Source organism: Microtus ochrogaster, unplaced genomic scaffold (genome assembly GCF_000317375.1).
Source record: "Microtus ochrogaster isolate Prairie Vole_2 unplaced genomic scaffold, MicOch1.0 UNK85, whole genome shotgun sequence".
NCBI classification, from domain to species: Eukaryota; Metazoa; Chordata; class Mammalia; order Rodentia; family Cricetidae; genus Microtus; species Microtus ochrogaster.
In genome coordinates this window covers 1,290,163-1,306,839 of record NW_004949183.1, presented here as the reverse complement: position 1 = coordinate 1,306,839, position 16,677 = coordinate 1,290,163, and the positions used below count along the sequence as shown (strand labels likewise).

Sequence of the window (16,677 nt, the reverse complement as noted above, 5' to 3'; positions counted from 1 at the left end):
CCTCACGGAACAGAGAGGAGATGTGGTTCGACAGCTGGTTGGAGCTCTGCAGGTCTCTCCCGAAGGGCTTCTCCACTATGATGCGGTTCCAGCCTCTGCCGGGAGCCCCCAGTCATGTTATTTCCCAAACCTTTCTCCAGGAATAAGCCCAGGGCCATGTCACTCTGACCCTTACCCCAGGGAGCAGGGCTTTCATCCACATTGTATTCTCAGGTGACCCAGGGAAGCTCTGCTGACTGCTACTGATTCTTACCCTGCACTGACAGTGTCTTAGAAGCCTTCCTGCCAACATGCTGAGGACTGGATCAGTTTCTGGGTTTTGCCCACCTTGGTGCTAGTGTAGCATGACTGGCACATTCTTGGGTGGCTTTGTTTCCACTCTTTCCCTATGTTAGATCCTCAGGGGATCAGAAGTAGCCCAGCAGCCAACAGAAAAGTAGGTAGATAGGACATCAAGGACACAGCTTCCTTACTAGTTTTACTTTAATTAGTTTGAGATAGGATCTCATGTATCTAAGGCTAGCCTAGAACTGGCTATGAAGTCAAGGATGACCTTAGACTCCTGATTCTCCTGCCTCCATTTCCTAAGAGCTGGGATCACAGGCATGTGCCATTATGTCTGGCTGCCCTCATTGGTCTTATTTATTTATTTACTTATTTATTTACTGTATACAAGTACTCTGTCTTCATGTACATCTGCACGCCAGAAGAGGGCATCAGATCTTATATAACAGATGTGAGCTACCACGTGGCTGCTGGGAATTGAACTCAAGATCTCTGAAAGAGAAATCAGTGCTCTTAACCACTGAGTCTCTTTCTAGACACTGGTTTTATATTCTTGAGATGAAGTCATGCAATGTTACTCAGGTTGGCTTGAAACTCTTGGGTAGTCCTGTATCATCCCTTGAGTACCTGGGACTATAGTCATGGCTCAGTGCAACTGATTTCTATTGGTTTTGTTTTTTAAAGTAACTTTTTTTTCTTTTTGAGACAGGCTCTTACTATAAAGACTAGGCTAACTTTAAGTTCACTATGTAGTTCATGCTGGCCTTGACTACATAGTGATCCTCCTGTATCCTGACTACTGGGATTACAAGTGTGTACCAGTAATACCAGTAGTATACCTTCCTTAAATTTTTGTGTTGTTCTTTGAGACAGTTTCACTCTGAATTTCAGATTAGTCTTGAACTACAAGTACTCCTCCTCTTGCCTAAGTCTCCACAGTGCTGGGATTATAATGTGTGAGTCACCTTGCCCAGATTTTCATTGATTTTAAAAGAACACGTTCTTTTCTTTGCAGCTCATAACAGAGTACTAAAGTTTTCTAAATTCAAAATCAGGAGCAAGAGAAAGACTGTATTTAGTCTGCAGTAGTCTGCTGGGGATTCTGAAACACGCATGCACGCACGCACGCACGCACGCACGCACGCACGCACGCACGCACGCGGTGGGGAGAAACGCCGCATAGTAGCTGTTCTGTGGAGCAACACTGTCATCTAGTGGTCATGGTGGGAACTGTTGCTAGAAGCTGCTCAGTTAAGAACATGTGGTAATAAAAGGCTGTTAGAAAAATCCAGTACTTATAGCTTGTTCCTTTTTTTGGAATGCTAATCCATCTAGACAACAAACAGGAGGCATTCAGCTTTTCAGCTTGCTTAGACTGGCTTGACCTGAGTAGCAGAAGCAAAACCAAACAGACAGAAACAAGGAGAGAAAGATAGGCCTTACGTCTGACTCATGCAGGTCTCTTGAATGTTCTTGGTGACAGCTTCATAGACTGTGGGGGGCAAGGCTAGGTAGAATAGGCGGTTGGCCTGCATCCCCTGGGGCAGGGCATTCATATGGCTATTGAGGTGCTTGTAGGAGGCTGGATCATCATACTGGCCAGCCACATAGGAGTTACGGGAAAAGAACTCCTCCAGCTTGGGTTTTTCCTCCGGGGTGGCCTGGGAGAGATAGACAGACAAATGTCAGCTCTGCTTCTCTCAGAGTCTACACTTGTTCTGCCCTAAAGGAGTGAAGCATCTCATTTTTCTACAATCTCTTACTCCACAGCTAAGTTGGGTTTCCCTTGAGTCAACTGTCCTGACTCCACAAGTACAAGAGTTTCCTTCATCCATCTTGCTAACTTTGTACACCCATGGGGAAGAAGTTGAGGCATACAGCAGGAATACTACTGTATGCTGGTGGTGCAAATCACTAGTATAGTTTACATATCCTCAGGGTCCTTCCTCATGCCTAGAACTGAAATCTGATTTCAGGAAACTATGACCTGAGAGAAAAGAATGTTGGAAGGATGTCTCTTCAAAATTATCAACAGCAAACCATAAGTGCTGAGAAAATGCTAACATGGCTCATTTACCAGCTGCTGGCCTGACCCAATGTGGCACCAGAGGACAGCAGGATAGAACCAGAGAGGCTGGGTCATAGTGGAGCTGGGAAACAGATCTTGAGTGTTCTGGGTGGCCCTGTTTCTCAGTCAGTGAAGTGAAAAGTGGGAAAGGAAATTTTGCTTATGATGGGAATGGGACATGTCTCCTCATGGGCTGCCTTGAGCTAGTCTTGCTGTGGGTTAGGCTCTGGTATACTCCAATGTCACTCACTTTAAAGAAGGGCTCACTCTGCTTGCGGATGTCATCCACTGTGAGACGGGAGCGGGCATAGCCCACAATGAAGGTGTCTTCGGGTAGAAGGCCATCCCGGAACAGCCACCTGAGGGTACGTACAATAAGACTGTTTTCAGGCTGGGTAGGGAAGGCCAAGGCCTGTCCCTAGTAGAGGTTTTTCTGGGGCGTAGTGTAGATATATACCTACCAGATGGTGGGATAGATCTTCTTCTTGGCCAGGTCACCCTGCAGTAGAGGAAACGTGGTCAGAAAGAGCTGACATGACCTTGGTCATTCCCTACCACTGGTGATCTGGGTCCTCATTTAGGGTTACCACTCAGCTACAAATAGATCTACTATACCCCCATATATCATCAGAGGAACTCATAGAGTCAAGCCTGCCCCAGCATTGTAGCAATACAGGTGAATAGATAGATGAGTCTGCCGGGTTCAAAATGAAAACCCAGACATTGAGTTAATTAGAACTTAAGGATGATAAAGGCAGCACATTCAACAAAAATAAAACCTGTGAGATATAACAGATGTCACATTAGCATAAAAGAGGCTACAAAGTAATTAGATGGGCATTCAATTAATGAAGTTAGAAAAATAACAGCAAGCCGGGCTTGATGATGCAGGGGCCAGATTTGATGGTATACAACTTTCCAACATATAGGGAGAAATTGTTCCAAAAGTTCTCCTCAAAATCAGAATTTTAAAACAATAAAACATTTATAAGGAAGAAATGAAAAAAATACAATAAAAAAATTGGACCAGGGATGATGCTCAGTGATTTTGGAGAAGGTGCAGATTCTCATTTCTATCTCTGAACTAAAAAACAAACAAACAAGCTGAAATAGAATAGAAAACTAATAAAAGAGTGCTAGAGGATGGGGAGGAGAGCTGTGAATTGCTGTCTTCTGAATATGACATGGTTGTGGCACACATGAAGAAGTCACAGCAGCTGTGGTTGCTTGTACAATATTTGTACAAGATCAAGCCAGTCAACATGCCAATGTGGAGTGTGTGAGTGTGTGTGTGGCGGGGAGGGTTCATAAGCTCCTACCCCTAGGTTAGGATCTACTGGCAGCTCATGGTTGCTGGGGAGTTTAATTTTTCTTCATGGGTGTGGCTTCTGGTTGCTTAAAGAGTGGATGATGAAGCACTAATTGCATTTAGTGGGTTATAAAAAAAGAAAAGTTGGGAGGGTGAGGGGGAAGGGAGTCTAGAAGGAGTTAGAGGGAGAATGGAGGGTGGATATACTTTAAATATTTTATATACATGTATGAAATTCTCAAAGAATAAATTAAGAACTATTAAAAACCAAACCAAAGTAAAACCAACTTCCCCAAGCACCAAATCAAACAACAACAAACATAAAACAAACAAACAAAAAAAAACTGGGCTTGGTGGCATAGGTCTGTAATCCTGGTACTTGTGTGGTTGGAACAGGAGGATCAGGACTTCAAAGTTAGCCTGAGGTATATACCGTAAGACCCTATCCCTGTCTCAAAAGACAAAAATCAAAACAACAACACAACCAACAAAAATCCAAACCAAACCACCACAACAAAACCAACCAAAACCTTACAATTTAGAATGATAGAGAATTATTGTTATTGTTATTATTATTATTAATTTTGGTTTTTCGAGACAGGGTTTCTCTGTGTAACAACCCAGTCTGTCCTGGAACTCACTGTATAGACCAGGCTGACCTTAAACTCACAGAAATCCACCTGCCTCTGTCCCCTAAGTGCTGGGATTAAGATGTGTGTCACCACTGCCCAGCTTTATTATTATTTTTTGAGACAGGGTTTTGCCATGTAACCCAGGTTGTTCTTCCCCCAAATCAGGGTTTCTTTGTGTAGCCCTGGCTATTCTGGGGCGAATTTTGTAGACCAGGCTGGCCTTGGATTCAGAAATCTCCCAGTGCTGGGATTAAAGATAGGTGTCACCTTGCCCTGTCCTATTGGTCTTAAATTTAGTATGTAGTCCTGGCTAGCCTCAAACTCCAGACAGTCCTCTTGTTTTAGCCTTCTTTGTACTGGGATTACAAACATGTGCCACCATGCTCAGCAAGAGGGAGAAATGTCTGGAAAAAATTCAACCTACCATATAATGGAGCAAAGGCAATGACTACAAAGACAACCCCTGACCTGGATAGCATTGCCAGTGGCTTCTATCAAAATCAAGGAAGTGAGAATTTGAGTCTGAAGCAAATTTCCCCTGAGGACAAAAGAAAAGGGGAGTATTCCTAAAGCTAAGTTGAGAACCTTAGTTCTACTACTTGATGACAAAGGCAGATGCAAAAGCCTTTCTACTTATTGATTGCTTTTTTTTTTTTTTTTTTTTTTGGAAACAAGGTCTCTCTACATAGCCCTGGTTGTCCTGGAACTCACTATGTAGACCAGGACCCAAGTAAGTCTGGATCCCCAGAACCCATGTGAAAAGCTGGGCAGGGAAGTGCACCATCTGTGACCCTAGAGCTGAGGGGTGGGGACAGCAGATTCTTGAAGCTCAATGCCAGCTAGCCAAGCAGATATTTGAGTTTGAGGCCAGCCTGATCTACAGAGTGAGTTCCAGGATAGCCAGAGCTATTATACAGAGAAACTGTTTCACACAAACAAACAACCAAACAACCCCATCCCCAAACCAAAGCAAACAAACAAAAAGCCCCCCCCCCCTGAGAGAAATTAAATGAAAAATTGTAAAAAGTCATTGTGTATTCATGTGTGTGTTTGTAGTGCTGGTGATTAAACTCAGGGACTCAATCATGCTAGACAAGTACTCAACTACTGAGCTATAGTCTCTATCTTGGCTAGTTTTTATGTCAACTTGACACAAGCTAGAGTCATTAGAAAAGAGGGAGCAGGGAGCCTTAATTGAGAACATGCTTCCATAAGATCAGTCTATAGATAAGCCTGTGGGACATTTTCTTTGTGATTGATTTAAAGGGCCCAGCCCATGTGGGTAGGCCACCTCTGGGCTAGTGGTTCTGGATCCTATAAGAGATTAGGCGGAGCAAGCCAGTAAGCAGCACCCCTCCATAGCCTCTGCATCAGTTCCTGCCTCCAGGTTTCTATCCTGTTTGAGTTCCTGTCCTGACTTCCTTCAGTGATGGACTATGATATGGAAGTGTAAATAAACCCATTCCTCCCCAGCTTTCTTTTGTTCATGGAGGTTTATCACAGCAATAGTAACTCTAACTAGGATAGTCCCAGATCTTTATTTATTTATTTTTTTTGAGATAGGATTGTACTGCTTAGCCCTGGTTGACCTTGCTATGTAGAACAGGCTGGCCTCAATTTCACAGAAATTTACTTGCCTCTACCTCCAGGGAGTAAAGGCATGTACCACCATGCCTGCCTAAAATATTTCTTGAGACAAGGTCTCAATAACTTACTCAGGTTGGCCTGGAAGTTACTCTGTAGTCCATGTTGGATTTGAATGCTGTCCCAGAGTTCTGAGTAGCTGGGATTTGAGGTCTGCACAATTAGGCCTTTGGAGAAATCTTCACCTATTTCTGTGTAATGATTTAACTATAGCAACTCTGTTAAGTTCAACAAATGCAGATAAAGGGGTCTAGAAAAAATTCTATTTAAAAAATATTTTTATCAAAGAGGGAAGGGGATCGCTTTAATCTGATTTTGGACATCTATCAAACACCGTAAGAACACCATACATGATGGGGTATTGGTTACTTTTCTTGTTGCTGTGACAAAATACCTGACAGAAAGTAACTAGAGGGATGAAGAGTTAGTTCATTCAGGCTCACAGTTTGAGGGTCCAGTCCGTCATGTCAGGGAAGACATGGTGATAGGGGTGTGAAGTACTTTGTGTCAATAGTCAAGAAGCAAAGAGATGAATTTGGATACTCAGCTCACTTTCCCTTGTTTTCCTTTTGTTCAGTCAGGGATACCAACCAATAGAGTGCGCCATGAACATTCATGGTAGGTCTCCCTTCCTCAGTTAAATCTTTCTGTATATATGATTATCTGGGTGTCTGTAAGGAAGAATCTAAATGCCTGATATTGCTTCCTTAGTTAGTCTCTAACTAGAAGCCCTTGCTAGTATCATAAGACAAGAAAATGAAAATGGCATAAGGTTTGGAAAAAAGACAAAAATCTGTCATTATAAATGATAGCTATTTATTTAAAAATACCTTAAATCAACCTACAGTGTAATTATTAGAGCTAATGAGGGTTTGGCCAAGTTGCTAGATTAAAAAAAGTGATAGGAGTAGGTAGTTATTTCTTAGGATATAAAGTAATAATCATAAGCCAGCACTGTACTGGAGCCTGTAATCATAGTACTCTAGAAGTGGAGGTAGGAGGAGGAGAAGGACTTCAGAGTTATCCTTAGATACTTGCATTCAAGGTTTGCACAGAGAGAAGGGAGAGATGAGAGGAGAGTGATGAAAATATGAAAGGCATGTGTGAAACTCTAGGTTCAGTCTCCAGTATTATAAAACAAAGAAAAGAAGGAAGAAAGAGAAATAGGTAGGCAAGCCTGGCATTACAGCCTCAGTGGTAGGGCATGTGTTTAGCATGTGCAGGGCCCTGAGTATAATTCCTACCACCAAAAAGATAAGATGCAGCCTTAGAGATAGTATTTAATAAACTTATCTGTATTCAGAATATCTAAATAGCTCCTATGACACACTATAAAACAATCTAGCTAAAATGGGTAAAGGGTTTGGCCAGATATTTCACCAGAAAGAAAATGAATGGCCATTAAATAATACATGGAAAGTGTTCAGATCATCAGGTGACAGAAAATACAAATTGAATAAGACACCACTTCATACTCATTAGAATGATTGTAGTTGATAATAGTTGGATACGTTGGTACATACTTACAAGAGCCAGGAGGAACTTCATGAGTAAAAGGCTAGCCCGGGCAACATAGTTCCAGGCAAACCTGAGCTACATGGGACCCCTGTGTCAAACAGAACTCCCTCCCCTGCAAAATCAAACTGTTGGTATGGAACTCACAGACTGTGGGTAGAAATGTGCAATAGTTCAAGCTAAAACATTCTGGCAGCCTATCTTATGACCTACACCTATCTTATGACCCACCATTACTCTACTAAATGTTACCCTAGAGAAAAAAGCAGGCAGCCAGCCACCCAAAGATCTGTGCAAGAATGGTCATGGCAACTTTAATTTAAAATAGCCTGGACCCGGGTGGTGGTGGCACACACCTTTAATCCCAGTACTCGTGAGACAGAGGCAGGTGAATCTCTGTGAGTTTGAGGCCAGCCTGGTCTACAGAGTGAGTTCCAGTACAGCCAGTGTTACACAGAGAAACCCTATCTCAAACAACAACAACAACAACAACAACAACAACAACAACAACAACAACAACAACAACAACGGAGTCCAGAGATGCTCAAATCAACCAGCACACAGATAGAAAAACTGTATATCTGTATTCAGCTACTCAGGAATGAGCTACCATTCCAAACAGTGTTGGCAAATCTCAAATACTTTATGCTAGACCACAGAATCTAGAAAAAAAAAACTAGCTAGCAAGGGTACCCAAGAATTGTGTGGGGAGACAGAAATGTTCTAGATTAGGCCATTACCAGCACAGCTACCATTTATGCATTATAATGTGTACTCAGAAAAGAGGGTAAAAATTGAGCAAAAGGTAGAGAGGAGGTTTGATATTACTCCTGGGAAGCAATGACTACAAAGTGGGGAATTTGGGAGACTTCTTAGGTACAGATTTTTACTGAAGGTTTTGAAACAGGATCTGGCTATGTAATCTTAATTTGGGTCTTGCAAAGTGGCCCAGACTGGCCTTAAACACAAAGCAATCCTTTTGTCTTAGTCTTCTAAGAGCTGTGATTACAGGTGAGTACCAGTACACCTGGCTTTATTTACTTAAAATTGACTGTTGTTGAGAATGGGTTTCATGTATCCTAGGCTAGCCGAAACTCATTATGTAGCCAAGGCTGGCCTTGAACTCCTAGTCCTCCTGCTTCCACCTCTCTAGAGTTACAGGAGTATACCACCATATATTTTATATTGTTTTAAGCAAGAGCTTTGCTATGTTGCTCAGGCTAGTCTTCTCTGAAGTGAATCTCCTGCTTCAGCCTCCTAAGTGGTAGGACTTCAGATGATAATTCTGTTTGTTTTTTAATTTAAATAATTATTTTATTTTTAATTCTGTGTATGTGTGGTGGCATGTGCACATTAGTACAGGCACTTATAGAAGGCAGAAGAGGGCACAGGATCTCCTGGACTGGGAGTTATAGGGAGTTGTTAACTGCCTGTTGTGGGTGCTAGGAACCAAACTTGGGTTTGAGCAAAACTAGCAAATACACTTAACCAATGAGTTATCTTTCCAGCCTATTTCTTAATGTGGGAGAAATTTACAAGGGTGTGCCAAGTTTGTGAAATGTTGCCCAGCTGCACCCTTAAGGTCTGTGTTCTTTTTGATGTATATTTTTAATAAAGATTATAATCATCTTGGGGTAAAAATAGAGTTCAGTGGTAAAGTATTTAGCAAGCATGAGGTAGTGGGTTTGATCCCTAGCACTGCAAAACTAACAAACCAAACAGCACCCCACAAAAAACCACTATAAATTTTAATAGATATGAGTTAACTACTTTTATTTACTAACATTAATCAGTTGTCACAATAAGCAATTTAAAACAATACCATTACAGAAGTTAATATTATAAAGAACCTAGAAATAAGTTCAATAGAATACATGTGTGGGTTTACAGAGAAAATGATCCAATTGTATTAAAAGATGACTTATTAGCCGGGCGATGGTGGCGCACGCCTTTAATCCCAGCACTCGGGAGGCAGAGGCAGGCGGATCTCTGTGAGTTCGAGACCAGCCTGGTCTACAGAGCTAGTTCCAGGACAGGCTCCAAAGCCACAGAGAAACCCTGTCTCGAAAAAACCAAAAAAAAAAAGATGACCTATTTAAGACCCCATGTTCCTCTCTAAGTCAACATGCACACCCAGTTCAATCTCCTATCATAAACAGCCCAATATGCTTTCATTTTACACCCTGCCAAACAAGGTATAAAAAGGAGGGGCTGAAATGGCTACCAAGCTCTTGAAGAATAGAGTAGGGCATCTGCCCTTTCATCTCAAACCCTATAATTAGGAACATGGGATGGGTGCAAACCCACACTGCACAGGGTACTGCTACTACATTTGGAGAGGTGAGTAACTGGCACCAGGAGTGATGCACTGGTCCCATCTGTATCCCAACTCACTCTACAGAAAAAGCAACTCTGAGTGTTAAGGACCTGAATATTTATGCAAAACTAATTTGTTGAAACTTTTATTACAGGGATATCCAATTAAAATTTCAAAACACCACTCTATCTAACAAGGTATCTTGGCACTAATTTCCCAGATGTTTGGTATGAGTTTTCAGATGGAGTTGGTCTAAGTTTAAACAAGCTATCGCAGAATACAGCCAGAACAATATTCCTTACCTGGGCCCACTGTTACCTGGAAAGATGCGGGGCTCCATGGACCAGGGACCTTCAGAAAGTGAAGTGAATTGCTGACCCCTTTAGTACAATAACCAATAGGAGAAGTTCCTGCCAACACAAGTGAACTAGTATATCACATAGCCCATGCTGACTAGCTTTTTAAAATGAAGAGGTAGGGCTGGAGAGGTGGCTTGGTAGTTAAAAGCACTGGCTATTCTTTCAGAGGATCCTGGTTTGATTTCCAGGACCCATATGGTGGCTCACAACCATCTGTCACTCCAGTTTCAGGGGATCTCATGCCCTCTTTTGACCTGACTGCACCAGGCATGCAAGTTGTGCAGACATATATGCAGGCAAGATACCCATATACATAAAATAAATAACACAAAATCAAAACATTAAAGAGGTAATACAACTTTAGATACAAACTTCAAAAATGACTGAGGCAGATATAGTAGTATATACCTGTAATCCCAGTATTTGGGAGGAGAATAACTGAGACAGGAGAATAACAAGTTCAAGTCCAGCCAGGGAAACTCAGTGAGCCTGTTTTAAAAAATGGGGGCAAGCCGGGCGTTGGTGGCACACGCCTTTAATCCCAGCACTCGGGAGGCAGAGGCAGGCGGATCTCTGTGAGTTCGAGACCAGCCTGGTCTACAGAGCTAGTTCCAGGACAGGCTCCAAAGCCGCAGAGAAACCCTGTCTCAAAAAAAAAATGGGGGCAGAGGCTTGTGGGGGAGGCTGAGGCTGAGTGGTAGACTTGCTTAGCATGAAAGAAGCCTTGAGGTATTTCCCCAGTAACGTATTAACAAACAAGAGATTGAGCTATGTGGGCTGCATTGATGAATTAATTTCTATAGGAAATTGCAATTCTGGATAAGAATGGTTATAGGCACTCAGGGATTTCCAGTGGCTTAAATGTTTGTCTTTAGAGGTTTGCTGAGTGACAGGTCTATGGAAGCAAATGTGTGCAGGTCATTTCCAGGTTCTATTGGGTTCCCAAAACTTCCACAGGGGGCGGTTACCAAACTTTGGCAACCTGTGTTGGCCTGAGGGAGCAATTCCCTCCACTCAGTGCCCACATCTCCCAACTGCTCAGGATTAAAGTCCTGAGCACTATGGAGTGGGTTCATATGATACCTGCTATCTTTCCTATAAACTTCTGGGAGTCTGAGCCCAATGGCCACCTTCTAGCCCTATGCTCTACGATGACTTTCTTTAGGAAAATGTCTAAGACTTGTTGCCAGCTGGGCTCCTACTGCTCTAGAGCCTCCTCATCTGTCATTCCCTCATGTGATACCTAGCCTGGCCACCTGATTGTCCTACTTACTGTCCCCTAAGTCACTTTGCTGGACAAAGCTTTTACCCTGTTGTGCCAGATGGCTGCTCTTACAGGTCCTACAAAGGTCAGTTTAGACAAGCCTCATTCTGGGCCAGGATCTCCCCTGAGGATGGTTCTTGGTTCCTTAGGGTACCCTCAATGCCTGCCTCTGGCATCTCCCATCAGTGGGATGTAGGTTACTGCTCATGTTCAGAGGACTTTGTCTTGGCTTCACACACTCCAGAAAGAGCTGACTTGCTGGAAACTAGACACTGAAAGAAACAATGAGAACCCTGGCCTGCAAACCTCTCCTAGCAGGCAGTGTTTGCTCATGATCAAATCCCAACAGACTGGGAGGAATCAGGACAGACTCCAGCCAATGTATTGGTGGTAAGGGACAGGTTTGCTGAGTCACAGTTGCCCCACACCCAGAGCTGTTTGTTCTTGTTCCTTTTGGGATTAACCAGACATAGAACCTGCTCTCCTTGTTTTACCTCAGTTTCTGCAACCGGCAACCTGCCTGGCTTCAAGTCACTCAAGGGAGGTGAGGTAGGACTAAGGACAGTGGGGCCGGCGGGGGGTGGGGGGAGCAGCCATTCTTCTCAGGGATGGGGGTGACCTTGCCTGTCCTGCTGGTTTCATGATTCTTACTGAACTCATCTTAAATAAGGGATATGAGAAGAACTAAAATCTAAACTTACCATGTGTGGGAGTGGGAGCAATTAGAGAGGTAGCTGGAAGTCTCTCATCTTTGCCACCCCCTCACATTGCCCAAGGATCATGGCAGGGGAAGGAGGCACCTAGGACGTGTGGTGACTTAGGATAATTAGAGCATGATTAAGATCTCCAGCCAGATAAGGGCAAAGAGACCTGAGTACCAACTGACCTGTGATCAGCTGAGGTTTGACCTCTTGTTTTATAAACCCAAATCACACGCAAGGGTTGTTGGGAATGAGGGACCCCCCCCAGCTTCCCAAGGTGGAATTCTGGGCTGAATCTCCAAGGAGATCAGCTGGCTTCCAGCCGTTGGAATGAAACAGGGGGAAATGTGAGGTAGGTTTTGGCTGGAAAAAAAAATCTAACAAAAGGCCTTCTTCCTATACTCTGGGGCCCCATGAGTCACCAGGCTTTTGAGAGAATGCCAAGGTCATCATGACACAGCAAGAATATTACCAGCCCAAGGGAGAAGTCAGATCTGAAATGACTCAAGAAGAGGGATGGGCTTGGAATGCCAGGTCACACCTCACACAGGCCTGTCAGCAGGTTGGACCCTGACTACCCACAGTCTATGGCTGTCACACGGTCTAGGTGGGGAAACTGATGTATAAAGATGAACCCTGTAGTAAGCCCATCTGTCCATGTGGACTCCCGAGGCCTACTCCTTTTCTCTGCACAAGGGGAAAGAACTCCTTTCCAGTCTCACCAAGGTCCTATTGGCTGGGGGAGATGCCCTTTTAGGTTCAGTTTCTTCCCCCTACTGATCCATAAGGACAGGGTTTACTGGAGTGGGATGGTAAGGATTTCTATTTCCTTTCTTTTTTGGGTGGGGTCTTGAAAAGAGGAGTAGCTACAATGAGGCAGCATAAGAATGCCCCTAGGCAGGAAGCTAGGTACTTGGGTAAAGATTGGGTAAGGAAGGGGAGAAAGAAGGGCAGAGGACGGCTACTTGGGCTCAACTTGCCCTGGTGTGTCCCAGTGTCCTAGGGTTGGGCCTGCCAGTCACTGGATTCCTTTTAGTCTCAAAATCACACTGAGCTTATTCCCAACCTAGAGGACAATTGCCCTCTTATCCTCAACTTGGGACCTGTGTATTGCAGAGGCCTTAGTACATAAGAGCCCATTTGTGACTTCTGCCCCATACAGCTCCCTAAAACCCTGTTGGTTTGTTTGTTTCTAAAATACAGTGTCCCCACAAGGAGGATAGGAACTGAGGCTGTTGTGAATTGCAGGGGACACTTGATTGCTACATTGAATGAATGGAGAACTTGCAGGTCTCCTAGATCAGCTAGCACCTTGCCTGCCTCGTGCATTCAGAATCAGGCAGGAAATACTCTGGGGGCTGTCACAGCACAGGGTCTGTCGGTCTCAGGCCCTCTGAGAGGAACAGAGAGAAACAATGATGCTCTTCAGCAAACCTCTCTTTCTTCCCCACTCCCTTCTTTCTGCTGGAGCTAGCACTTCCCATTTCTACTCTGGAAGCCTTAGTTCTCACTCCCAGAGCAGAGGAGAGTAAAAGGGGAACCATACTGATTGCAGTGAAATGAAGTTGCTCAACTTAACTCACATAATCAGCCATGGATAAAGCTGGCCCTTGTTTGTTAGATGAAAACTACTAAGGCTCAGAGAAACGTAGACATTTGTTCCATGTCACACAACAAGCTATCAATGAGGTGTCTAAGAGTTGAGGTCCTGCAGTTGGAAACCATCTTTGCTGTTTGGGTTATTGTTGCTGCAAGCTTATGAAAGCATGGGTGGGGCAGGGGAAGTCATCCTCAGTTACTTTCTCTTCCAGATGGCCCTTTAGATGGAAGGGCCTAACAGAGTCATATATACTAAGGTTTGTGGTTGATACATGCACATATTGCTCTTTTAAGAGGACTAGGTTGCAGCCAGGACTGAGGGTAGGACTGCTGTACTGTGTGTTCTGACCGGGTACCTCTCTTGGGTCTTGAGAGTTACAGGGAGTCAGGAGACAGTGCCTTGGGGTGTCTCTCCCTTGCCCTTTCAGGAGCAGAGCCCTTCTCCTCTGCTTCTGCATTCCTTTTCTAAGTTTTCCCACTCCCAGTTTTGCTCAGAAATACCAGGTTGTCAAAGAACAGGTTTGGCAAAGGGGGTGGCATGTTCTGATTTCCTTTTTTTGGTAGTACTGGAATTGAACTTAGGGCCTCATGCATAAGAGGTCAGTACTTTACCATTGAGCTACAGCCCTAGCCCTTAGTGGGTGGTAATGCTGTGTATGAACAAAGAACCATAGAGTTCCTCCAGCATTCAGGGGCCCAGAGCATGGAAGGTGCTGAGCCAGTTCTCAAGAACCTTCTCAAGAACACACCAGTTCTGATGAAGTTCTTGCTCAAGATTACACAATAAGTTAATAGTGAAGATGGTCATACGAGGGTGAGCTGATTCCAGGGTTAAAAAGCAAGCAACTGAGTTTACCTTTGCCATCAAACTCTGGTCACTGAACATACCCTCCCACAACATAGCACATAAGAGGGTGCCCCCACCTGTCCCAGTCTCACTGGGTACCATCAATACCACCCCTCTGACTGGGCTTCTGTTCTTCAGGTTATCCTAACAGAGCACAATGGTAGTTGTTCCAGTTGGACAACTGGAAACCAGGTGGAATTAACAGAAATCTGAAGTAGGTTTTGGAAGATGTGGCAAAGAGGAGGTGTTTGTCTCTAGGGAGCTTCATTCAGTAGAGAGAAAAGAGGCAGAGGCAGGACCTCAGATCCTTTCACTGAAATTGACTGTAACATTTGTCAGATTTGGAAAAAAAATATAATTGCACCTCAGGAGCATTCTCTAATTTCCATCCAGGAGGAAGAAGTTCAGCTAGATGGATGCTTTATAACATGGATGTCTGGTCCACATTCAATTGCTGAGCATAGATTTCTGAAACGCCTTGCAAGTGAGAAATTAAACACAAGTACATGATGTATAGCAGGTACTTCTGTGATGATCAAGACACACAGGTGGGAATATATGCCATAAAGTTCAAACTAGTAGAACCTGTGTGGCCCCTTAGCAGTCAGCTGGGAAAGTTGAGGTACACATTTGATTTTTTTTTCAGACTCCAGGCCTAAGGGGAGACTCACCGATGCACCCATGATGATAAATATGTGTGTATCAGCTTGGTGGAAAGCATCACCCTGGTACAACTCTTCCCTCAGGATCCCACACACCTGGGTCCGGCTCAGGGCCACCTGCTCTGCCATGATGTTTCTGGTGGAAGAAAGGCTCATTGATAATGCAGGAGAACAGAAGAGCATTGACAATTTAACCTTATCCAAGGGTCCGATGGGTTCTCACCAGGCTAATGACTGATTACTGACTGAAGCTACTGACTGGGAATGCTGTGTGTGTTTGCACATGCAGAGTCAGAAACTGCCGCCTCTGGGCTTCAGCCATACCCTCGTATGTTGTCTTCTCTGGGGGATGTACATTACGAAATCACTATAAGCATTAATGTAATTCAGTTAGTGCATCCACTCTGGGAAGCGAGATAAAATCCGGCCAGGGCATCGCACTGTGTCTGGGGCCATCGCACTCTGTCAGAAACACCACAATGAACTGAGCTTGTTTGTGCAGATGATGGAGTTAAGCTCCAGCTCTCTTCTAGCCAAGCTAGGTGATCCCGGAAAGTCCCTTCTCTTCTAAAAGTCTAGTTCTAATGGGCCCAATGCGGGGAAGTGTGGGGTACAAAGGGATAGGTTAAGATCTCGTAGATTTTCTTCCATATCCAAGCATGACAAATAGCGCGAATCAAAGTGACACGCGGCGCACATCCCTCCACCGGTGTGCCATCAGACCACCCCTTTACCTGCGTTTAGTTGATGCTGCCAAACAGGTTCACAGTTCTGGAGTGCACAGCTCGTTTCCGGGGGCTGCCCTTCGCTGGCCCATTTAACGCAGGAGGGCGGGTGCTTTGGCTGAGCTGACCCGCCTCAGGAGAGGCAGAAGGGGAGGAGCTTCCGACTATTTCATCGGTGAGGGAGGGGAGAGGAGTAGAAGTAAAATGCGCACGCAGCCCTTGCAAGCCTTATCCTGTTAGCAGTCCTTGCTTCTCCTGCTCCGCGATAGCGATGCCTTGCTGGCATAGGTGCAGCTCCGCACAGTTTTTCTGGGTCCCCATCGCCACCCCAGGCACACTGTATGGTCTGTTTTTTCGGTGGACCCTCGTGTCCCTGCGCCCTCCAGTATGACCCCATTTCCGCTAGCAGCATAGCCACGCCTCCCCTTGTGATCGGTTTGGCTTCGTTTCGCAGCTTCTTCTAAGCTTTTTTCACCGTAGGGACTCGGTGATAGAGAGCCCAGTGACCAGACTTAAACTAAGATGTTTCAGTGTGGATGCGACGCCTTGAAAATGGAGTGGGAGTGGGGGCGAGTGTGGGTGTGGTGGTGCACGCCTTTAATCCCAAGCACTCGGGAAGCAGAGGCAGGTAGATCGCTGTGAGTTCAGAGGCCAGCCTGGACAGCTAGGAGAGAGACCATGTCTCAAAAAAAAAGAGTTTGCGTGGAGGTGATGTTTATCAGTGAGGAGCGTTTCGCTGTTCGGATGGCC

General features: G+C 44.6%; 1 protein-coding gene across 1 annotated transcript in view; it reads right to left on the bottom strand.

Annotated features, from left to right (window-relative positions):
• Positions 1 to 16,389, bottom strand: part of G6pd (glucose-6-phosphate dehydrogenase) — a 21,883-nt gene extending 5,494 nt beyond the window's left edge. The window contains exons 1-6 of the mRNA XM_013354998.2: positions 15,937 to 16,389; positions 15,212 to 15,338; positions 2,815 to 2,852; positions 2,604 to 2,712; positions 1,729 to 1,946; positions 3 to 95 (exon numbers count right to left, since the gene is read on the bottom strand). Of these exons, the coding sequence (XP_013210452.1) occupies positions 3 to 95; positions 1,729 to 1,946; positions 2,604 to 2,712; positions 2,815 to 2,852; positions 15,212 to 15,331 (578 nt within the window). The 5' untranslated portion in view covers positions 15,332 to 15,338; positions 15,937 to 16,389. The remainder of the gene's footprint in view (positions 1 to 2; positions 96 to 1,728; positions 1,947 to 2,603; positions 2,713 to 2,814; positions 2,853 to 15,211; positions 15,339 to 15,936) is intronic.
• Between the last annotated feature and the right edge of the window lie 288 nt (positions 16,390 to 16,677).